The sequence below is a fragment of the Nyctibius grandis genome, chromosome Z, assembly GCF_013368605.1.
Source record: "Nyctibius grandis isolate bNycGra1 chromosome Z, bNycGra1.pri, whole genome shotgun sequence".
In the NCBI taxonomy this organism is placed as follows: domain Eukaryota; kingdom Metazoa; phylum Chordata; class Aves; order Nyctibiiformes; family Nyctibiidae; genus Nyctibius; species Nyctibius grandis.
This window is the reverse complement of record NC_090695.1, coordinates 61,893,832-61,917,071: the sequence shown is the minus strand read 5'-3', so window position 1 is coordinate 61,917,071 and position 23,240 is coordinate 61,893,832. Positions and strand designations below refer to the sequence as shown.

The following is a 23,240-nucleotide window of genomic DNA, read 5'->3' as shown; positions in this document are numbered from 1 at the left end:
ACTCATCTGTTTTCATGAATATTTGGCTGAATATATCACTTGAGGATATGTGACATACTGGAAATTTTCAAATAAATGTAGTTTATTCAGCTCTTCACTTTTTCATATAAAAAAGAACTGTTTATATTATGAAGATTAATTCATCTAGTGGTCTCCAAGTTTTACACAGAGTAAGAAAATACACTTTTTTGTGAGCTCACAATTGCTAAATACAGCATTTGCTATTCATGGCTTCAGAGAAGAACGGTTTTATTTTAAAGTCTGTTTCACACAGTACAAACACATGTATATACCAGTAGCTCTACATGTTATCTATATGCACACAAACCAAATCAATACTTTGTCTTACAAAGGGATTAAATGGTAACTGGCTTTTGAAATCTTGTAGTTAATTTCTGTACTTGCAAAATCCAGATATAATAAAATTATTTATTCCAAGGATATATAGGAAATGACCAGGGAATTGCAAAACAGCCAGTGCTCATGGCCAGTGAGAACCAAGAATGTTACAGGGCACTTCATAGAGGCATATATATTCTCAGGCTTGGGCACAACCACAACGATGTCTTTGGATGCAGATGTCTCATTTATCACCACTTCAGTGACAACAAATAAAAGTAAATTTTATTTCCATTTCAGCTCTCCTTTAAAAAAATCTTCCAAAGGTTTTTTCAGTTTTTCTTCCAGTTGATCCTTTGTTGCATTTACTATTCCAAAGGCAACTGGTTGTGATTTTCTTAGGAATATATCAATGCTGTCACAATAGTGGTAATTCTTTGTCTCAGACTCTATTGCAGTCCAGATGTAAAGACAAAAATGGTTCTGGCACTCCCTGTACTAAGCCAGAGAGCACGTACACCACGCTCTTGACCTGTCAACTGCTCTTCACATTGTTATAGTATATCACAGGTCTCATGCACCAAAATGTGACCCCAACACAAAAAGAAGAGAGGACTAGTGCTTCCCATTATATGCTATACGATGCAATCACCAGTATCCTTGCCCCATCAGTCAGGGATATATCAACCCTGGGGACCAGCTATTCACAAGAAGCTACAGAGTACTGCTAGGGCAGGGTGGAAAAGCCTGATGGGTGTACGTTACAAGCATGTTAGCAGATAGCATCACTGACAGCTGCAGCAGCTGGAAGTAATACTGCCACATCATTTTTAGGTTTCTAGAGGTAACTTTTCACTGAAACATCCGGTCTATATCAACCATTTTATTTTTAGGCTGATGTGTTTGGGGGATAATTTTGCTTCAATGGATGGATACCTCGGCAAATTAAATTTCCACCAAATTGCACAGTTTATAACAGACTGTTTTGGAGGGAGAGAAAGGAATCTTTTGGAAAGATGGTCTCCTTCCATATAGTCAACAGATAAGCTAAATTTTAAAGAGGGACTGTTTTTTACTTTTCTTCTGCATTCTTGTTATTATCCTCAACAAAAACACCTTGATTTTTTCCTAATTAATTCATTAAGTTAAAGTATTATGTATTAGCTAACCACCTCTGACAGACATCAGTATGACAGGAAGTCTTACTTTAATCCTCTCCCTCTGCCCAGAGGTACCTTTAACCAGACAAAATAAAGGCCAGTTGGCAAAAATTCAAAAGAAATGGACACACAGTAGAATATTTTTGCAATTACAAGCTAGATCACTAGAAACACAGACACACAGCATAAAAATGGAGACACAAGTTAATGAAGAATTGGGGGTACATGTGTCACATTATTAGCAATGCAAAAGACCAGCTTAAGCATGTGTTTTCCTACATCAACTATAAAAAAGAAAAGGTGCCTTTTTAGCAAGTATGCACAGAGATTGCTTAGTTATTTCTAAGAAAAAAAATCGGAACACTTTACTATTTCTATCCTATATTACAGTCATTATTACTACCTGTTTATAAAATGTAAACCTTTCCTTGCAGTTAAGATTTACAGCAATCATCACCTTTGTCCACTCCTTACATAATCAGTTCATGGTGACAAAAATAAACTGATTTAATTTACATATTTTATGAAGTAATTATTGATATGTTATGGATTATTCGTTGTGTACGGCAGAAATAGTGGTCAGAACTGTAACATATGCAGTTGAATGGTAGCAAAAGATTTGTTGAAGACTGGTGCTGGGTCTGGAGTACCAAGAGATCTTGAGGCATCATATAATATTGATGCATGCAATGCTTTTATCTCCAAAACTATTCAAGCAAGGTATGCCCACCACCAGTAATGGACAAAAAAGCCTGATGATGGATTTCTAAAACAACTGCAGTATTGTGCTTACTTATCCCCATCAGATCTTATTTCTTAATATGTCTTGACTAAAGATCAAAATGGAAGCTAAAATTTGGCAAGGCAGTTTTTCTTCTACATAACTAGTGAATCAGATCACCTGTACGAAGTGGTATTTGGTAAATTGCACTGTCCTGGAAGTACTTCTACTCTGAAACATGACAAACATGGAGTGTATATTTAAAGTCGCTGAAATGGGATGTTATCAAAGCTGATCTGCAAACCTAATATTTTTAAGCCAGTATATTACAGTATAAATGTGTTGCATACCTGTTTCTACAAAATTTACTGCCATGAAAAAAACGAATGATCAGGATCCCCAGAGTGTGGCATTTGTCCATCTGTCACTTGTATACACCATACAAACCTCATGTTGAGATTCTGTTTAATGTACAGCAATTGTCTGCTGGACAGATTAGGAGCCAAACATGATGGTAAACTAGAGGAAGGAGCACAACCATGCCACTTTGCGCCTCGACAGTCCCACTGTGCTACACATCAACTTTGGGGTCATTCACTGCTGACCTCCTTCGTAGAGGATGTGGGGCTATCTCGAACTGGTAGCAAGTCATAATGACATGGAATATGGCTGTTTTTTGGAAGATCATAAGGATCCTGGCTGAAACGTCCGCTGCTGCTGAATGCTCCCTGGACAACACTCACCGTAGGTTCTGTGATAAAAGAGAGCACATACATTCAACACTAGAAGTGGCAAACAGAAGGCAAACACTGTAGTTCATTTCAGCTTGCGTTACAAAATATCCTCTCCCTTCTGCTGCAATATAAAGATTCCTTGTAATTCTGAGTCCTGAAGTGGAGGTGTAGAAACAAAGGTTGATGTTAAGGTGTTTTGGCTTTACACTAAGTTATGCCTGTGGGCTTGCAGCAGGGCCGTGCCATGAGTATATTTACTGACAGAAGCAAGTGGACCAGCATCTGTTCTTTGTGTGTGGGCAAACTGAAAAAAGGCCCAAATTTGGGGCTTTTAGTCAAGATCTTATAAAAATCCTTAGAAACATAATGGGTATATTGATAGATTTCAGAGGGATCTCTAACTGGGGACAGAAAAGGAAAATGGTATCCTACAATATGTGACATACACTTTATTCCAGTTCAGAGACCATTAGGATATCTACCATTCCACAAGACCCCAAAGTTTTCTGTAACTACAGTAATGCAGTAACTAGATAGGGCCCATACCAGTGAAATATTATATCTGTGGATGAAGATGCTGTTTTTTCTGATCAAGAGGAGGAAACAGATCTTTTCTATCCCTACCACACACTTACGCCAGCTGCATTCAGTACATAACAGTCTAATCTAGAGTTGAATTATATTGCCATCAAATGTTAAGCTTATCCTAGGCTGTTGTTTAAAGAAAGGCTTTCAAACCAGTGAAATTTAGAGGTACCTCTAGGTTATAGAACAGAGCTGAAGGTATTTCAAACTCTGTTCTTGTAAATTACACCACTTATCTCAAAAGAATGAGATTGTTGTTATAGCTTTTGAGCAGAAAATGGAATCTGAACACATCATCATTTTTTTCAGTGACTTTTCATGGTTTTGATTAAACTGATTCAAAGAAAAAAAGTCCTGTGCTCTTTGTTCTTAGTCTTCAACATCTAAAAGTAGATTATGTCCTTACCAACTTCATAAACGTTCTTATTGGCTGAAGCAGAGCCGGCGATCTCAGCATATGGGGAGTCCCTGCGTGCTGGTGACTTCATTTCAACGTATCCACATTCTGAACTTTTTGGTACAAGAGCTGGTGGGTCTTTTATAGTAGCGTATGGGTTCTCAGAACTACTTAATGAGCAATTACTTAAATTGTATTCTGAGTTCTTCACTAGATCTGCAAAAAGAAAAACATATTACTCTCTCAAGCATGCTACGTACTATGGACATTGCTACTAAACAGGGCATTCTTTAATTTTGTGTTCTAAAAAGTCACTCATAAGTGAATATTTAAATGGAAACCAGTCATAACATTTCAAAACTGCTATACAGCAATTAACAAAAGCAGCTCTACTGCTATGTTCTTTTATGGGCTTCATCTTGCCATCAGCAAATTCCTGTTGCAAAGTCTGAGCACCTTCAATGCTGGTTAAAATAGTAGCTAGCATTAAATACAGATAATGTGTAGAATCAGTTTTTAATAGACACTTTTTGCCTTTCCAAGTGCTGAACTCAGGACAGTATTAAAATAAGTGATCTAAGACTGTTCCCAATAGCAATGTCTGGGCAGACAGTAAGGTGACTTCTAGGGATGGCCTGTTTGGTGCAAAGTTGGAGTATGCAGCCACGCTAAAAAGAGTAACCAGCTTCTTACAAGTTTCTGTAAGGTGCACATAGGAGAACTGAAAAGGAAACATCAGGTGGCTTGTCATTTCAGGGTTTAACTGAAGGACAGGTAACTGTAGTTTAAGAAAAGACGTATTTTCTTATGCTGGGAAGAGATTTTGTGGTGGCCATGTTACTTTGTTCTCTGTGTTGTTTTGTGATACGCTGTATTATTTAAGCTTTAGAGCTGAGACTTGCTCAGCTTGTTCCTGACTCTGAATACCCAGTATGAGACTGACCTTGATGAACCTGTCAGTGGATAGGCGCTCTAACTTTGTGAATCCTTTAAGGTATTTTAAATTGGGCTTTCCCTAATCCTCTAAAACCAGAAAATGTCAGGTATAATAAATCACTCCTTCAGGTTAATTGTCCTGTGTTATACACAAGGTAACAAAACGGCTGCTTTTGTCTACATATTTAACTCATTATTTATATGGACTTAGCTACACTTTTCTCACTGTTTGGATATCCAGGCATTCTAGTCACCCCTGGCATACCTTAATCATATAACAAAAATAGTGACATAACACTAGTATGGTCCAGTATAAAGTCTTATGAAAAAAATGGATAATTCAAAAGATCAAAATATCATCACTACCCTGAATTTACAAAGCTTTTCATTCCTCTCTATGTATTCATATTCTGATATCCTTTCCAAAGGCCTGCAGTGAATGTGATGAAGCACTGCAGGCTTGTAGTCATGCAGTCCTACATTGACCATGCCAGTTGAAAGAGCAATTGGTTGTCTTTTAAAGCCTTTCATCAGAGGCAGCATGCGTCCTAATCTGGCACACTAGGCTGAATTCAAGGGCCATTCCCCTTCTGCTGTCTTGAATAAAGCCATTTTGTGACTCAAGCATTACAGAAACATTTGATGTATGTGACACACAGGAGACTTAGAAAGGCTTGGTTTGTTGTTTTTTTTATAAAAAAAACCTCCCCTGAAAAACGAAAAAAAAAAGCAAACAAACTTCATGCATCGATCCAGTGTCTAGGAACAATTTAGTCCAAAATTATTCTATATTCTCTTCACACAGAAACCAAAGAGTAAACTGAATGTCTACATCACTTCATTTAAATGCATCAGAAAATAACCTCACCTTTCAGGGACTTTCCCAAATATCCCCTGTCAAGTCCAAAAGCACCTGAGAAAAATTATATAAAAAACAGAGTAGTTTTAAAATCAAAAGAAAAGTGATTAGATAACAGCTTCTAAAGCTTTAAAAATTGCTTTGGGACTAATTTCTACCTTAGCAGAATAATTCTTTTATAAGCACTATGAAACTGCCCAATATAGGGTTACAGAAGCATTCTTACTATTTCCTTGCACAATTTCAAACTGTAGCTTCCTGAAGAGGGAAGGTGGTTAAGGTCATAAGGGACCATTAAATTATCTAGTTTGACCTCACATATGTCAGAGGCCATTACATTTCCCCCAGTTACTCCTGAATGAGCCTAATAACTGCTGTGTGATTAAAGCATATTTTTTGTCTGGATAAACTGTATCTACCAGAAAGGCAGCCCATCTTCACCTGATATTCTCAGGGCATGCAAAGTTCACTCCAGTTCTTGGTACTTTGCTTCCAAAGTTAATCACTCCTATTGTGTTGTCCAAGGTCACTCTTTTTCAGTCCCTTGACCTGCAGGAATGGCCTGAACACCTAGCACCTAAGTCTACAGCTTTGCAATTATCTGTTAGTAACAGATTTCTCTCAGTATAAATCCCAATATAAACACTAGCAATCAGCAATGCCTGACAACTGTCTTCAGAGACCTGGCACTTACCTGGTTAGTAAACCACTCAAATAGCCTTGATTGGTATTACAGAGTGCTAATTTTTCAGTCGGATTGTATTGTGGTACGATGTTAGAAGCCTTACAAAAGCCTAAAATCATTTTATCTCTGCAATATCTCTATAAACAAAATTCATAGTTTCCAAGAACGAAATTATGTTATTTGAGGAGACCTAAAACAATTAATTTTATTCCGACCACATCTTTATTTATTAGATCTCACGTCAGCTTGTTTTTACCAAGACTAATGCCCAGGTCAGCAGCCTAGAGTTACCCAAGTAATCCCATTTAATCTTCTAGAAAAGAAACATAGTATCAGCATTCATCAAGTCCTCTAGAATCTCCTTGTTACTCCAGATCTGCTGCAGTAGGTTAACCACAGTAAGTATCTCTTGGGAGTCTTAAGTGATAGTACAAATGCTCCAAGACAATGTAAAGTTGAATACTGAGCCTTACGACTGAAGTCCTCTTCTAAAAAAAACAGATCTGAGCCTGAATTGTGGTTAGACCAAGACTGGGGATGAGCAGGGAAAAAAATAATGCTGCATACTGTTGTTCTGATTCCCAGAATCTGATACTGATAAGGACCAGAAATGAAGGTAATTAAATGATCCAAATTATAGTGGCACTGAAAGTCCCTTTTAAGGCTTTTACTGGTCAGAGATATGGTCAGTGCAATGCAGACTTTTTGGAATGCATGAGACTGGGAAAGGATGAAAAGACAGAAAAGGACAGCGTAAAGCATGATGCAGCAACTCTCACCACTTGTCGGGAATTCTTCTTCTTAAGGACAATGCTCTGTCTTTTCGCAAACAGGAGGCTTAGCTGGGAAGATTCTCCTAGAATTTACATCTGAAGCAACTCAGATGATGAGAAACTACTTTTTAAAGCATTGATTCCATTTGGTGGGGATTAAAAAAAAAAAAGAATATTTGCAACCTCTCATTTATTTAATAAGAATATGTAATTTTGCCAAAGCAGACCCTTATTGTACAATACCCATTGTTTTACGAAACTAATTAATAAGCAAATCTTTTTACAAAAATAATATGAGATATTTTGCATTTCATGTCTGCAATGGGCATCAGACTGATTCACCTTTCCTCACAAGGAGTCACTTTTTTATCTCGAAGGGTACTGCCTTAAAGGAAGGTCAAACCCATAACCCTGAACCTCACACACAATCTGACAAGCCTGACATCACCCTGAGTGGAGAACCAGGAAAACATCCCTGCTTTCCAATCCTTCCCAAACACAATGAATAACATTCACATTCTCACAGAATCACAGAATGTTAGGGATTGGAAGGGACCTTGAAAGATCATCTAGTCCAATCCCCCTGCCGGAGCAGGATTACCTAGACCATATCACACAGGAACGCGTCCAGGTGGGTTTTGAATGTCTCCTGAGAAGGAGACTCCACAACCTCTCTGGGCAGCCTGTTCCAGTGTTCGGTCACCCTCACCGTAAAGAAGTTTCTCCTCATATTTAAGTGGAACCTCCTGTGTTCCAGCTTGCACCCATTGCCCCTTGTCCTGTCAAGGGATGTCACTGAGAAGAGCCTGGCTCCATCCTCATGACGCTTGCCCTTTACATATTTATAAACATTAATGAGGTCACCCCTCAGTCTCCTCTTCTCTAAGCTAAAGAGACCCAGCTCCCTCAGCCTCTCCTCATAAGGGAGATGTTCCACCCCCTTAATCATCTTCGTGGCTCTGCGCTGGACTCTCTCTAGCAGTTCCCTGTCCTTCTTGAACTGAGGGGCCCAGAACTGGACACGATATTCCAGATGCGGCCTCACCAGGGCAGAGTAGAGTGGGAGGACCCCCTCTCTTGAGCTGCTAACCACACCCCTTCTAATACACCCCAGGATGCCATTGGCCTTCTTGGCCACAAGGGCACACTGCTGGCTCATGCTCATCCTGCTGTCCACTAGGACCCTCAGGTCCCTTTCCCCTACGCTGCTCTCCAACAGGTCTGTCCCCAACTTGTACTGGTACATGGGGTTGTTCTTGCCCAGATGCAGGACTCTACACTTGCCCTTGTTATATTTCATTAAATTTCTCCCCGCCCAACTCTCCAGCCTGTCTAGGTCTCTCTGAATGGCTGCGCAGCCTTCTGGTGTGTCAGCCACTCCTCCCAGTTTGGTGTCATCAGCGAACTTGCTGACAGTGCACTCTATTCCCTCATCCAAGTCATTAATGAATATATTGAATAGTACTGGTCCCAGTACCGAGCCTTGAGGGACTCCGCTAGACACAGGCCTCCAACTGGACTGTGTCCCATTGACCACCACTCTCTGGCTTCTTTCCTTCAGTCAGTTCACAATCCACCTCACTACCCGATCATCCAGATCACACTTCCTCAGTTTATCTACGAGGATGCTGTTGTCCTTTTTGTTTTCCTTACCAAGCTCATTGAGGTAGCCACCATGTTTCCAGTCTGCAGGCAGTGTTCCTGTGTAGTCCATGACAGTGCCTCGCTTTCCAGGTTCTACATTTTTAACGTTCACAAATAGCTGATTGTTTTTTGCCTATTTCAAAGAAAGATAGGTAATAGAAACTGAAACTGATGGGAAGTTGCTGAATTTCCAGATGAAAATCAGGGAAATAAAAAATAAACTAAATATGAAACAATAGGGAACAAAGTAAAATAAACCAAAGGCTAATTTACGCAGAAGCATTCAGATTTTTATGCTTTACCTTTGCCAGAGTCAGTCTGTCCATGTTGTTCACATGACGAGGGGTAGTGCATTGAGTTAGAGTATGATAACTAGGGTTAGAGAAATAGTGACTGTTAGCATTTCCACCATTACTGTGAGGGATGGTTTCTGAAAAGAAAAAGAAAGGAAAATGAATAACTAAAAATAACATGACATTTCTTTCTTACGTTTTTGACAGTTCTGCACTGATTTCAGAATCTGATTTAGAGTTTCTTGAAAAAAATCTAAAAATCCTGCATTCATTTAAAGAAATTAGAGAGACAGAGCAGTAACTGACTAGTCATGTCCTCACTTTCAGCAAAGAGCATTGACAAGTGTTACTTGCTAACTTCTCTTTCTGCTGTGGTCCCTTGCTCTCTTTTGCCTCTGTAGTCATAGCATTGCCCTAATTATAAACACTTTCACCATAAAGTTCACAGCAACATTTTCTGGTGCTTCAAGAGCACCACCACCTTTGCTGATACATCTCTTGACTCTGACAACTGTTTCACAGAATCACAGAATCACAGAATGGTTAGGGTTGGAAGGGACCTCTGGAGATCATCTAGTCCAACCCCTGCCAAAGCAGGTTCCCCTAGAGTACATTACACAGGGTCGCATCCAGGTGGGTTTCAAATATCTCCAGAGGAGACTCCACAACCTCCCTGGGCAGCCTGTTCCAGTGCTCTGTCACCCTCAGGGTAAAGAAGCTTTTCCTCATATTCAGATGGAACTTCTCACATTTTGGTTTGTGCCTGTTGCCCCTTGTCCTGTCACTAGACTCCACTGAGAAGAGTCTGGTCCCATCCTCTTGACACCCACCCCTAAGGTATTTGTAAGCATTGATAAGATCCCATCTCAGTCTTCTCTTCTCCAGGCTAAACAGATCCAGCTCTCTCAGCCTTTCTTCGTAAGAGAGATGCTCCCATTTCTGCTGGCTTTTTTACCTGCTGCTTTCCTTAAGAGCTGTGTGCAAAAGACAACTTTACCTGAAGTTTCATGTACCTATTGCATCCCAACTCACGTGCACTTTCATAGGTCAAAAACTCTTATTTCAGAAGCATTGCTCCTTGCCTTCATTTGTTTCAAACTCCAGCCACTCTGCTATCTGCCTCTCTGCAGAATCTTGCCACAGCTAGTGTGAAATCCTGATTTTCTACAGCTATAGCAGTCTTTCTGTATTCAAGCTGTTGGCATTGAATTTGAAGTCTCAATAGAAACCGTATTTTGCCACACTTTCAAATTCTGCTTAAAAATAGGCACAAAGGAATAGACTTCCACTGTTTAATGCAGAAAAACATTTGAGGGTGCAAAATGTTACACAGTAAAGTGAGGTATATGGTCACTTGTTCGTTAAAATTAACAGATTTTACCAGGATAAGCCACCTTCGTAGTATCAAAAGCAGAGTTTGAAAGACTATGATCCACAACAAACTAAGCAGCTATAGATGTTGGGGAAGCATCCGTCTGAACTCGGGTGAACTGTCTCTGATAGCTGAAAGGTAAGCACACAAGTCCACTATCACATCCCACTGGTCTCATGTGCCAGTCCATCAGCACCACTGTCAGTGTGGTCTCAGGGGCTGCTCTCCTGCGAAACGCAGTTGAGAGCAGTGTCTCCGTCTTCCTCTTCCTAAAGGCGGAAACCCTCCCTTACCTCTCTTTCCAGGAAGGCTTCCAAGGCAGAACTGTAGACACCCTTTTCAAAAACAAATATGTTCCTGCTCACAGAAGCCCTCACTAATGCAAAAGAGAGTCCAGCGCAGAGCCACAAAGATGATTAAGGGGGTGGAACATCTCCCTTATGAGGAGAGGCTGAGGGAGCTGGGTCTCTTTAGCTTAGAGAAGAGGAGACTGAGGGGTGACCTCATTAATGTTTATAAATATGTAAAGGGCAAGCGTCATGAGGATGGAGCCAGGCTCTTCTCAGTGACATCCCTTGACAGGACAAGGGGCAATGGGTGCAAGCTGGAACACAGGAGGTTCCACATAAATATGAGGAAAAACTTCTTTACGGTGAGGGTGACCGAACACTGGAACAGGCTGCCCAGAGAGGTTGTGGAGTCTCCTTCTCAGGAGACATTCAAAACCCGCCTGGAGGCATTCCTGTGGGATATGGTCTAGGTAATCCTGCTCCGGCAGGGGGATTGGACTAGATGATCTTTCAAGGTCCCTTCCAATCCCTAACATTCTGTGATTCTGTGATTCTGTGAAACATGCATGTTTAAGCCATGTCAGGGGTAGATCTGAACCCCTTCAGAGCTCAGCTAAAAAAAAGCATCAAGTCAAGAGACGGAGAAAAAAACCTGTTCTAAATGTCACTTACCTGAAATGGTGTAATCTGCATTTATGACCCTCATAGCAGGGGTATAGGTCACTGTGGGCATATTTGTTTCTTTTCCTTTCTGCTTATGTCTGTAAATGATGAACAGCACTAGCAGGAAAAGCACAACCAGGACAAGAATGATGATGCCTGCTATAGCACCTATCTGGTAAGAATCAGAAGGGATGGCAGTACTGGTACGGCTTAAACTGTTCAAGTTTCCCACTATAATTACACCAGCTGAAATACAAGAAAAAATGAAAATATATGGCATAAATTCAGAGGCTTATGTGTCAGGAACAGAAGACAATATTTCACTTCTAAATCTTTCTGCTAACTTAACTGTATTTAATATATGCCAAAATAGAACTATGACAGAAACTAACACGAAGACAATCCTAGCCTTAAGTGAAAGCATTCATCTTCTTCATAGAAAGAGATATTTTCATGGTGTTGAAAAAGTAAGAACATTCTCTAGGCAAAAGCACAGAGCAGGTAAAGCACATGCTCTATCAGCAGCTTTAGACAGCACAGCACTGTAAAACATTTCAAGCGATCTACACTTGAGAGCTTTGCTCCAATAAACTATCACTGAGGCATCTAATACTTAAAAAATCTACAGAACATATATAACTTAATGGAATGGACTATTTAAACACACATGCCTTATCAGATTTATTTAATGAATGATACAGAGATGGCATTTAATAGGTTAACCCAAGTTTTATATAAAACAATTACAATAATTTTATTGCACCTAGGCTTTACCTTGATCACACCTGGCCCCTTTCCAGCCTGGGCTGCAGTAACATGTTCCCGTGATGTGGTCACAGGTTGAGTTGTTCAGACAGTCACAGATCTGCCGGCATCCATATCCATATGTACCTTGAGGGCATTCTGCACAAAATAAATCCGAATACAAATACGCGTACTCAGTACTTCCTAAATGTTTTGGCATTACAGACCTACAGCACCATACATGCCACCATTTGTTTCTGACCCCGTATTTTTTTGTACATGGCCAGCAGATGGCAATGCATTATTAGTGGTAGGCTTCTACGGAAAAGATTTTTCTAAGAGCATCTCTGGAAGGAAGGGGGGTGCGTGTAGAAAAGAAGAAGGAAAAGGAGATGGTAATTGTATTCAGAAGTGATTTTCCTTTGCCTGTAATGTTGCTGCCACTAAGGCAGTGAAATTAGGAAGGAAAAAAATCTGCAAAAGATTAAGAGGGTAGAAGGCAGTGAAGAAATGGATAAAATGTGAACAAAGTGCCAGTTCTACATCAGAATGTCAGGTCTCCCAGGTTACTCAGATCCCAGTGCTCGAAAAAATCACATCATCATGTGAGTGGAGCCAGACAGCTGGCTGGTGTCATGTCATATGGCAGATGTGCTGATGTGGTAAAAGAGCAAGAGATAAGGGCCGTAAGTCTAATATACAGCACGCATTTATATAAAAATAAAACTGGTCCTAGGCTGCCTATAGCATACTTTGATACTGTAATGTATACATTGAGAAACTACCTACAGGAGAAAAATGATAAATTATGAAGAATAAGCTAACTGGAAGAGTTTTACATTATTTTTTTCTTTCCCAGAATAATTTGAATATAGTAATTAATTACTGATCAAAGTGTCTCCTACATCATGTAATTAGCATGGTAGAGAATTATCCTACACTGATAAAAATTATTTCTTTTATACTGCCACCTCTGTAACTGTGTGGCTTGTTACATTATTGTAGTTCTGATGGTTTGAGGAAGTGTGGTATTTCTTCATCTTCTGAGACTCAATTTTCTGAAATTTCTCAGGAGTTTTGTAACTATATTAATTTGGTTTTCTTTTTGTCTTTTTAAAAGAATATAACTCATCTTTTATGTACTCTTAATTTAGAATAATTTATAAAATAATGTAACACAACAGGTGCCAGAGAAATGTTATTGCAGTCTTGATAAATCCAGACTCAAGGGGAATTTCATGCTTATATACCTTCTCCTTCTCTTGGTCACATTCAATAAAACAAGATTATAACTACTGAAGTCAATGGCTGGGCAAAAACCATCATACCATAATATATTTTGCCATTTTTAAATCTGAATTGGAATGAAAAGTCGATTTTTAAAACGGACATTCAAATTCAGAAATACTAAAAAGTACCAAAAAAAGTTCAATATTGTTAAATCATTATTATCAAATTATAGGATAAAAAAAAAAATCTACAAAACTAAAGTTAGATTTGCTGAAGTATTCAAAATGATTTTTTGATATCATGATGTTGAGAGGATCTTAAAAAATTATCTTTTCCTAAACATTACTGGTCTTCTGAAGGGAAACATTGAAATCATCAAAGTAGAAAAAGAAAATTTAAATAGCTAATAGTTACATGTTGCCAACTATTATTTCATTGAAATAAATATATTCATGTCCTGGTTTGACCCAAACCAGGCCAATTAGTCTTAAAGAAACCAAGGCCACTGCTAAATTCCTCACTGCTTATGAGTAAAGAGCCGAGGGGGGCTCGCACCTACGGGGAGGAGCGGACAGGGCAGGTGATCCAAGATTGACCAGCAAGGTATTCCATCCCATACATGTCATTCTCACTTTCCTATTTATCACTAACCCACTGCCTCCTGGGCCCTCCTGTCTCCCACTGATTGGTACCAGCTTTGCCAGTTCTCCAGTTAAAAGCCTGCAGGTGTGATGGCAGGGGGAGCTACTGCATTTTCCCCTCTGCCTGTGCTGGGGGGAGCAACTCTGCCTGAGGAGGGTTTCCAAGCTCTCAGTCTTGGTTTTGTATATATTTGTATATATTTGATTATTTCTATTATTACTATTATACTCTTTTTCATTACTGTAGTTTATTAAAACTGTTTTAACTTTCCAAACTGTAAGTCTCTCTCCCTTTTCCCTTTCCCTTAGGGTGGGGGGGAGGGGAGAGGGTTAACAGAGAGCGTCTGCCACTGGGTTAATAGCTGGCCCAGCTTTAAACCGTGACAATTCCTCTCAACCATTCAGATTGTGTTGCAACTGTATTTTTCGTAGGAAAAAAAATTCACTTCCAAATTTTTAGTGATTCTACCATAGAAGTTGATTAGCCTTAAAAACATAATTCCTGTTGCAGCTGGGGCTAGTCCCACTCCAGAGGGAATAAAGTGTGTCTATAGGGACAGTAACCTCCCCTCCCTTCTCTTACGGTGCTGCCAGATGTTATACATCCTATCTTGGCCACTGCACAGCCCTTCAGATCCAGATGCAGCTAAATCAGGTAATATGTAGTGTCCTCCACACATCAGAAGCAAAGCCCTGTGCACAACGCTGATGCCAAAGACAGGTTTAAACCTTCACAATAGTAGGCTGAATGGATTGCTTTGTACTGCAGTATAATGCATGAAGTGTGGGAGCACCACTGTAACATTAACAAAAGCTGAACCAACAGTTATGTACTTAGGAGCCTGATTGTTCTTTTAATGTTGTACAACATCATACCACCATTGATGTCAGTCCTGTTATTCTTGATTTTCTTCAGTAAAGAATCACACACAAACAAAATGCCATCTATTATTCTTTTATAATCCAATTGTACTGTAAACCCCATTGCAAAAATCAGTTTTATCCAGTAGGACTGATGTGGTACTTCGTATCTTTAGTTTTCTAACTATTAGTTTTCATTGTGATTTATGCTAATGACAATTACTTGGATTCATTTGTTACTTTTACATGACAGAGTTGTTGTGGATTTTTTAGCATTATGCCCAAAGCAACTGGAATGTAGTACAAATGCCTCTTACATCTAGCTACAAATTGAAAGGAACAGCCATCACAATCATAATCAGTCTTAATAAATAATTCTGCGGGGTTTTATCTGTTTGGAAAAAGCCTAGGTTCAACTCCTGAAGCTCTTTCCCCATCAAAATTCTCACTGAAGCCAAGAGGTTGTATCGCAACACTGGCCAAAACAACAGAGGGTTGGCTCAGGGTTTAGTGTTTGCCATTCCTGTCCCCACTCACTCTGCTCGCAGTGCTTCCCCATGAACCCTGTGCGGCAGGTACACTGCCCGCTGATGTGGTCGCAGTCGGCACCGTTCTGACATTGGCACATCAATGCACAGTCCTTCCCGTAAAACCCTAGGGGACATCCTGCAATAGAAGGAGGGCGAGGGGAAAAGGAGTGAAACAACTGTTCTAGAAATAAATTGCAAATATTCTGGTTAAGTACATTATTCAGAAATCATTTCTGTAGCCCCGCTACTCAACATGTCATTCTATAAACACAATAGATCAAGACCTACCTATTTTAAGTGGTTTAAAATACACATTAGGCAAAAACTACATAAAAATGAGGTTGGAAAATTGTACAGACAGCAAGTGTTCAGAAGGCAGCAAGAAGGGCTCCTCGAAGAAATGGGTTTAAGAAGATATTTGAAGGAGGAGAAAGAGGGCAGTTCATGAACCAGAGCAGGGAGTCTGTTCAGTGATGAATGAACCTTTGGACATATTTTCTGCACAGTTGATGTTGAAGCATAAAAATATAAAAATAATAACATATTGTATCTCAGCTCCTCACAAAGATACCATTTCAGTATGAAGAAGACATATCACTGCAAAGAGATCATTATTCACCAGCAGGAAGCAAAATAACCATGATAGTTGACAGCTGAACCATTAGTGAATGTCTTCCAGAGCTGCATCCATATGGCTCTATAATATATCTGTTATTTCCTGCCACTATGACATCATTCTGTTGAAAAAGGAGAGTTCTGATTTTATGAAAAACATGTATTTAAATACTGAATGCAAAACACAGTTAGCAGTCTTATTTTTCTTGAGTTCAAAGATAATGGTTATACCCAGATTACAGACAGTGGGGGTGCCTGGATTAAAGATAAACCAAACTGAAGCTGTAATATGATAAAGATAAGAAGCCAACTTTATCAATATCTATCTCTAACAAATGTTTATTTCTCAAACTTTGTATGAACTCTTACTCAGCGTATAATGAGTGTCATATACCTAGATCCAGTCACTGCACTGCTTATAGTTTTAATTTAATGAAAAGCTCTTGGGAAAAAAAAAAAGTATTAATGTATTAATTACATGAAGAAAATTCCAAAACAAATTATAACATTACAGTCTAGTAAAGCTAAGTTTCTGTGTTCCAAATAAAATAGCTTCTATGTCAGTATTTTAATTACAGGCGCTGAGCGAGAGCTGTTGTTGCAATTGCATCCAGGAGGTAGCAATTGCAGATGTGAGATGCACTGTATGATCACTTTGCAGTGACAACAGGGACTGTTGCCTCAGTACGCAACTGCCACAGCTAAGCTAGAAGCTATTGTCATGGCTTCAGTCAGCTGTGTGTTATCTTACAGTCTTGGTTGTTGAGTCCCTGCTGCTGGAGTAATTCTTGGGGAGGTTTCAGAGAGGGAAGGAATTAAGATGGTACCATCATCCCACCCTGTGGGGAATGCCTGCAGAGCTGACCCCATCCATGCTATGGACTGCAGCCATAATTACATATCTGCAGTGGTAGCATCTGAATGTCAGTCACGCATTCTGCGTGTGCACACAACAGACTCACAGGGATGCCTGGCTGTGGCCAAAAGTTCTCCTCCTCTGAAGGAAGGCTAAAGAGGAGCCCAAATGTAGTGGCCAACACTCTGCTACTGCTTATACAAGAGCCTTCCCTGCAGCCATAGAGGTATGTGTTGCATCTTCTGGATCAAAAAAGCTTCAGCAACATGGGAAGAAATCAATGAATAAAGTGTGAAATATTGAAGGAAAATTCTGTCACTGATTTGTAGATTAAGAATGGATAAAAAAAGTCACTTACTTTGCGTACAGTAAAGGCCAGTCCATCCTGGGGTACATTTGCACTCCCCATCGTAGGCACTGCAGTAAGCACCATTATGGCAGTTGCATGTGTGGATGCAGTTTGGTCCCCAGTGGGAAGGTGGGCAAGCTAAAAACAACCGAGGGCAATTAATTAATCTCAAATGACAAAGATCCTAGATACACATGAAGAGAGCTGCTTGCATTCACATATGATCGCTGCTTTGTTTGGGGTTTGTTATTTTTCTTTTAAAGGCACTTTTTGGGCTGCTCCATTCTGAGCAAATAGCCACAGATTTTTTTTTTTTGAACCAAGGAATCATTTTCTTCTAGATAAGAAGTGCTGAAAAAGATTAAATGTGTGAAAGAAAGCAGTGATACATACTCAATACGCAGTAACTAGGACACTTATACCAGCTTTCTCACAGAGGAAGCCATACAAGTTTCCTTTCTTAATTTATTTTTTAATCTGCAAACAGTTCACTTGAGCACAGTCAAGGGGATAAGCCTTTTAAGCCTCAAAAGTGAAGGAGAACAAACAGAAAAGGTTTAAACACATCTTACAGCCTATTGCTTTAGACCCAATACTAAGCTTACTTCTTGTATTTCCACTATGTAACTGCCTAAATGTTGTGCATATAATCAGGACTGTACCTTAATCAAGTTAACTCAGTTGCTTCCATGGGTCCATTAATCAATATATTTCTAAAAAACAAGTATATAAAGTGGAGATTTTTTTCACTCACAATCATGTCAACACGTTATGAGATAGAATTTTACTGACTGCTTTGAAATGTCACGGTGAATGCATTTGATACTATGTGCTGCCATTAGAATAGTGAAGCGGTTCCAAAATGCTAATTACTATTCAGAGACAGCAAAAGATAATTTTCCTCATATCAGAGTATCACTAAGTGCAGAGGGGACTCTAAGAATAGTCCCTTTCTGTTATTAGGATTCACATCTTGAGGTTTTTATTTGTTTGTTTAGTAAAGAGGTGCATAATTTAAAAATAGTTTTGTGGAAGTACAACATGAGTATTTCATAGGAGAGAAGAAACACATCAGACATAAAAGTCTTAGCTTTATTTCTGTGTAAGTTTAAAAAGGCTGATAACTCCTTATTGTTGTGTACTGATTTGGTTGTCCAGAGACCTGTCTGAGAGCAATAAAAACTCTTGAATCCTTTAAATGTTTGCATAATGACTCATCTATGTGTGGGCTGTAGTTTTGCAAAGTGTTATCTTTGCCCAAATTTCACTTCATTAAGAAATATACTACCTTGTAATGAAAAAAAAAAGTATTAAGGTTGGTTTTTGTTGTTTCCACTTCAGTTGTGCCTTATAATGATTTTTATTACTGTTTTTTGTTTGAAATTAGTACTCAACTAAGAAGGAATGTAAATCACATACAGACGAAAGGTCAGAAATCTCAAAAAGGTTGCTAGTTCCAAAAGAAATTAATGGAATCATTATTTTCTATGTGAATGAAAGGCCTTTCTACAAAGCAAACAAAATTCCTCGGTTACGGTCCATGAGCACAGCCTCAATAGATGCTTCCGTTCATATTGCTGGCACCGTTTTCTTGTTATTGATTCAGTAAGTCCCTCCTCCTCCTAAATACCCCTATTCTGCTACTCTCCCACCTACCAACTTATTTTACCATAAAAACAGGGACCTTTGTTGCTACATAAATAGGCTTCCACATAAATAGGCCCAAGATTTATTTTGGTATCATATTGAATTGTGCATGCTAATCACTTCGCAGAATTTAGCCAGCAAAGGTTTTTTTCCAAATTGACCAGATGTTGCATCGCACTGGTACAGAGCCAGTTAACTTGGACCAGTCAAACCGTAAATGATACAAACCAATGAGGCATGTTATTAGGAAATGCACCCCCCTGGAAATCCCAGCACAATGTCTTTTGAATTTTGACATATCAGGGTCTGGTACAGCTTATTTAATTCATAAAAATGGGTTGACTGAAATTTTGGCATGCATGTGTTTCAGACTGTGGGAATTTTGTTACCTTATGGAATTGGATATGCTTCTTGTGAAAATTTTACTTCAGATATTTCTTTCCTGTCATTAATAATTTGCATAGACCCAGCAAGGCATCTGGAGAATGCCTAATTATTTAATAAAGTAACTCCATGAAACATAACAAAATTAGGGCCTAGACCTTCCCCTTTTTAAGTCAGTAACAAAGTCTTCACTGAGTTTAGCATACCAACACAATACTCATCAAGTGAGGTAGAATGACACTATAAATGTGCATCTGTGAAACATTTATAAAAGCAAGCAAGAAAAAAATCCATCAGAAAGTTATAAACACTTAAAAAAAGTCATAGTGCAAAATTTCTTAACAAAATGTTCAAATGTTTAACAAGAATAAGGATGGTCTTGCAGCCAGAGCACTAGTATCTGAGAAAACCATGGCTTTGTTCCGAGTCTTGCCAGTAGCTCTCTATGCAACTGTAGTAAGAAAAAACACCCTGTATTTCAGTGTCTCAGCTCCTTATTTGTAAAATAATACCATTTCATGGTCGCTGCAGCCAAGGCTGCCCTTGAACTTCACATCCCCCACCAGCCCCTCCTTGGTGAGAATAAGGTCCAGCATGGCACCTCTCCTCATTGGCTCCTGTATCACTTGGAGAAGGAAGTTGTCATCCACACATTCCAGGAACCTCCTGGATTGCTTGTGCCCAGCTGTGTTGTCCTTCCAACAGATGTCAGGATGGTTGAAGTCCCCCATAAGGACCAGGGCTTGTGAATGTGAGGCTACACCTATCTGTCTGTAGAGGGCCTCATCCGCTTGGTCTTCCTGGTCAGGTGGCCTGTAGCAGACACCCACTCTAATGTCTCCCGTCCCTGCCTGCCCTTTAATCCTGACCCATAAGCTTTCCGTCAGCTCTTCTTCCATCCCCAGGCAGAGCTCCATGCACTCAAACTGATCGTTGACATAGAGGGCAACACCCCCTTCTCGTCTCCCCTGCCTGTCCTTCCTAAAAAGCCTGTATCCCTCAGTTCCAACACTCCAGTCATCAGAGTCATCCCACCATGTCTCTGTGATGCCAATAAGGTCGTAGCCTTGCAGGTATGCGCGCGTCTCTAGCTCCTCGTTTGTTCCCCATGCTCCGTGCATTTACATAGAGGCATTTCAGTTGGGCCCCGGACGAAGATGCCTTGTGGCCTGAAATTCCTATCCATGGCTCTTCTGGCGCACTCCTGCTGACCTGCCATCCTTCTCCAGTCTCTGGGCACCTATTACTGGCCCTGGCATCGGACTGGCTGAATTGGGATGGACTGAGGATCCCCTCCCCTGGCAAATCTAGTTTAAAGCCCTCTTTACCAGCTTGGTAACCTATGACCCAAGATGGTCTTCCCCTTCTCTGATAGATGGACCCCGTCAGCTGCCAGAAGACCGGGTTTCTCAAAACGAGTCCCGTGGTCTAAGTAGCCAAATCCCTGGCTGTGGCACCAGTCCTGTAGCCATGTGTTATTTCCCTAATATGACTGTCTCTTTTAGTCCCCGTCCCTTTGACTGGAAGGATCGATGAGAAAACTGCCTGGGCCCCAGAGTCCTTTACCACTGCTCCCAGGGCTCTGTAGTCCTCCTTGATAAGTCTCAGACTGCTCTTAGCTGTATCACTGGTGCCCACGTGAAACAGCAGCAGCGGATAATAGTCTGAGGGCTGTACCAGGCTCGGTAGCCTCTCCGTGACGTCCCTGATGCGAGCCCCCGGTAGGCAGCACACCTCTCTAGAGAGCGCATCAGGTTGGCAGATGGGTGCCTCTGTGCCCCTCAGTAGAGAGTCACCTACCACTATCACCTGTCGCTTTTTCTTGGTAGGACTGATCTTTATACGGGGGGCACACTGGGCTGTCTTACTGGGCTCCAGCGTCTCTCCCAATGTGGCGGCTCTTCCCTCCTGCTAGTCCGTGCTTTTGCATCCTTCCAATCCTCTGCAGTTATATCCCCTGCCACTGGGGTGTTCTGCAGGGGCGCCTCAGGCCTTGGAGGAAGTCACTTCCTCCTGCTGGTTTTTTTCTTTACGATCCTCCATTCTCCTGCAGTTTTATCCCCCCTTCCTTCTGAGTGTGCCGCTGGGGGGGTTTTGGCTGTTTGGCCATGGACTGTGGGGCCACTGCAGACTGCACTTGAACCCCATTTTCCAACTCCTTCTCAGCCTCCTTGATATTACACAGCCTTCTCACTGCCTCCTGCAGCTCAACCACCTGCTGCAGAAGGTCCTCCACCTGGGCGCACAAAAAACTGAAAAAAAGACTGAAAATTGATGCCTCCTGTCATATGCTCCAGCCCACTTATTACAAAAATCAATAGTGCAAATGTGTTTCTGATAGTGCTGATGAAATGCAAAAAAGCTTAGGATCTCTTCATTATATACCATGAAGTCCTCATTTCTGACTTAAGTGTTTCTTTACCAAAAAGTAGAGAACTTCAAATAGCTGAATCCTTATTAATTCTTTTAAAAATAAAGGAAAAAAAAAAAAGCTGATACTTACGCTGAGAGCAGTCACTACCAATCCAGCCAGGGTAACACTGACAGGATCTATCAATAGGATTACATGTTCCATTATTGGTGCAGGTGCATATTCCAATGCAGTTTTTGCCAAATCTGCCACTGGGACATACTGAGAACAAGTTGTCAGAATTAGAACTCCTTAGTAATCAGAACAAGGAAATAAGTAAATCTTCTTTATTTCAAGTGAAAGCAACTGATATTTGGACCAAGAAACATGTTGCTTAATATAATGTTAAAGTAAGGCATTATAAATTCTGGTAAGCCCATTATACAAATAATATAAATAAGAATACAGTGGGTTTCATACTTAAGAATGAAATGTTCAAACAGCTTAAACCTGCTTAAGATTCCTAATTTATAAGCTGCACTTACTACAACAGGAACTATTTTTGGTTTTATAGTTTCCAAGTGATGGAACAAAAATTATTACAGTGCTTGGTCTCTGCATCCCATAGAGTCCTTATTACAACTTGTACCTTCATTACAGAGGGCTCCTGTAAATCCAGGTAAGCAGTCACATAAGCCAGTAATATGGTGGCAGGGACCACTGCTGTGTACACATTGGGGGCACGTCTGGCTGCAGCGGTGTCCATAAAACCCAGGCGAACAAACTGGAATCAGAAAGAACAAACTGTCATTGCTTCCTGCACTTTCTATATAGCCGTGAACTACTCTTCAGTGCACTTGTTCCTGACTTTGAATTAGCTCTGCTTTCTAAATACACAAGAGTTGCAATGGTGGTTGTTATTATCCATACAGTTCAATGCTTTACAGCCACGAAAGGAGACTTGCTTATCTTATTCAAGGGTTTCTTATATTCTAGTTAGTAATGACTTAATTGACATTGTATTACTTGTCAGGCCACACTGTACTTGGGTTATGTTGGAAATGCATATATACTTTATATATAATACATATTTGGCTATACATTATATGTCCTCTACAACATGAACATCTTTTAAAGCATATTTGAAGAAAAGCAATTTAAAAAAATAGAATGGATAGTTTTATCTGTAGATGAGAAGGGTCATCTTAGACCTTGACTTCTGTGTTTCCTAACCTGAAATACAAATAGCCATTACTTCACTGAGAAAAACATACAAATGTTTTCCAGTCAACCTTTCATTTAGGTACTCACTGTACTCATTACATGTTACAGACAGCTATGCATCACCTAATTTTTAGAGAACCTGAGATCAGAAATACAGAGTTGTGCACTTAATTCTTATGCTAAAGGCACTAGTTTCTTAAAAAAAAAAAAAAAAAAAGAATAAAACTGAAAAAAAAAAAAAGGCTGTTGCATAAAATCTCCTTCTTTGTTACTCTAATCCCTTTTGGCATTTATTTCCTGATAAATTAGAATATTAGGTAATGCATCAAGAGAAATATCTCTTGCACAGCAGCAATTA

The 23,240-nt window shown here is 39.9% G+C and overlaps 1 protein-coding gene across 3 annotated transcripts in view; it reads right to left on the bottom strand.

Moving 5' to 3' along the window:
• Positions 1–23,240, bottom strand: part of MEGF10 (multiple EGF like domains 10) — a 92,337-nt gene that overhangs the window by 3,445 nt on the left and 65,652 nt on the right. Inside the window, exons 14-24 of one of the 3 annotated variants that reach the window (XM_068422533.1) lie at positions 22,308–22,442; positions 21,812–21,940; positions 17,287–17,415; positions 15,465–15,593; positions 12,226–12,354; positions 11,461–11,697; positions 9,136–9,263; positions 8,843–8,966; positions 5,741–5,785; positions 3,946–4,152; positions 2,826–2,971 (exon numbers count right to left, since the gene is read on the bottom strand). In XM_068422533.1, coding sequence (XP_068278634.1) covers positions 2,826–2,971; positions 3,946–4,152; positions 5,741–5,785; positions 8,843–8,966; positions 9,136–9,263; positions 11,461–11,697; positions 12,226–12,354; positions 15,465–15,593; positions 17,287–17,415; positions 21,812–21,940; positions 22,308–22,442 — 1,538 coding nt within the window. Of the gene's footprint in view, positions 1–2,810; positions 2,972–3,945; positions 4,153–5,740; positions 5,786–8,842; positions 8,967–9,135; positions 9,264–11,460; positions 11,698–12,225; positions 12,355–15,464; positions 15,594–17,286; positions 17,416–21,811; positions 21,941–22,307; positions 22,443–23,240 lie in introns of those variants that run through there. The other 2 variants (XM_068422534.1, XM_068422535.1) reach the window with 2 other exon arrangements.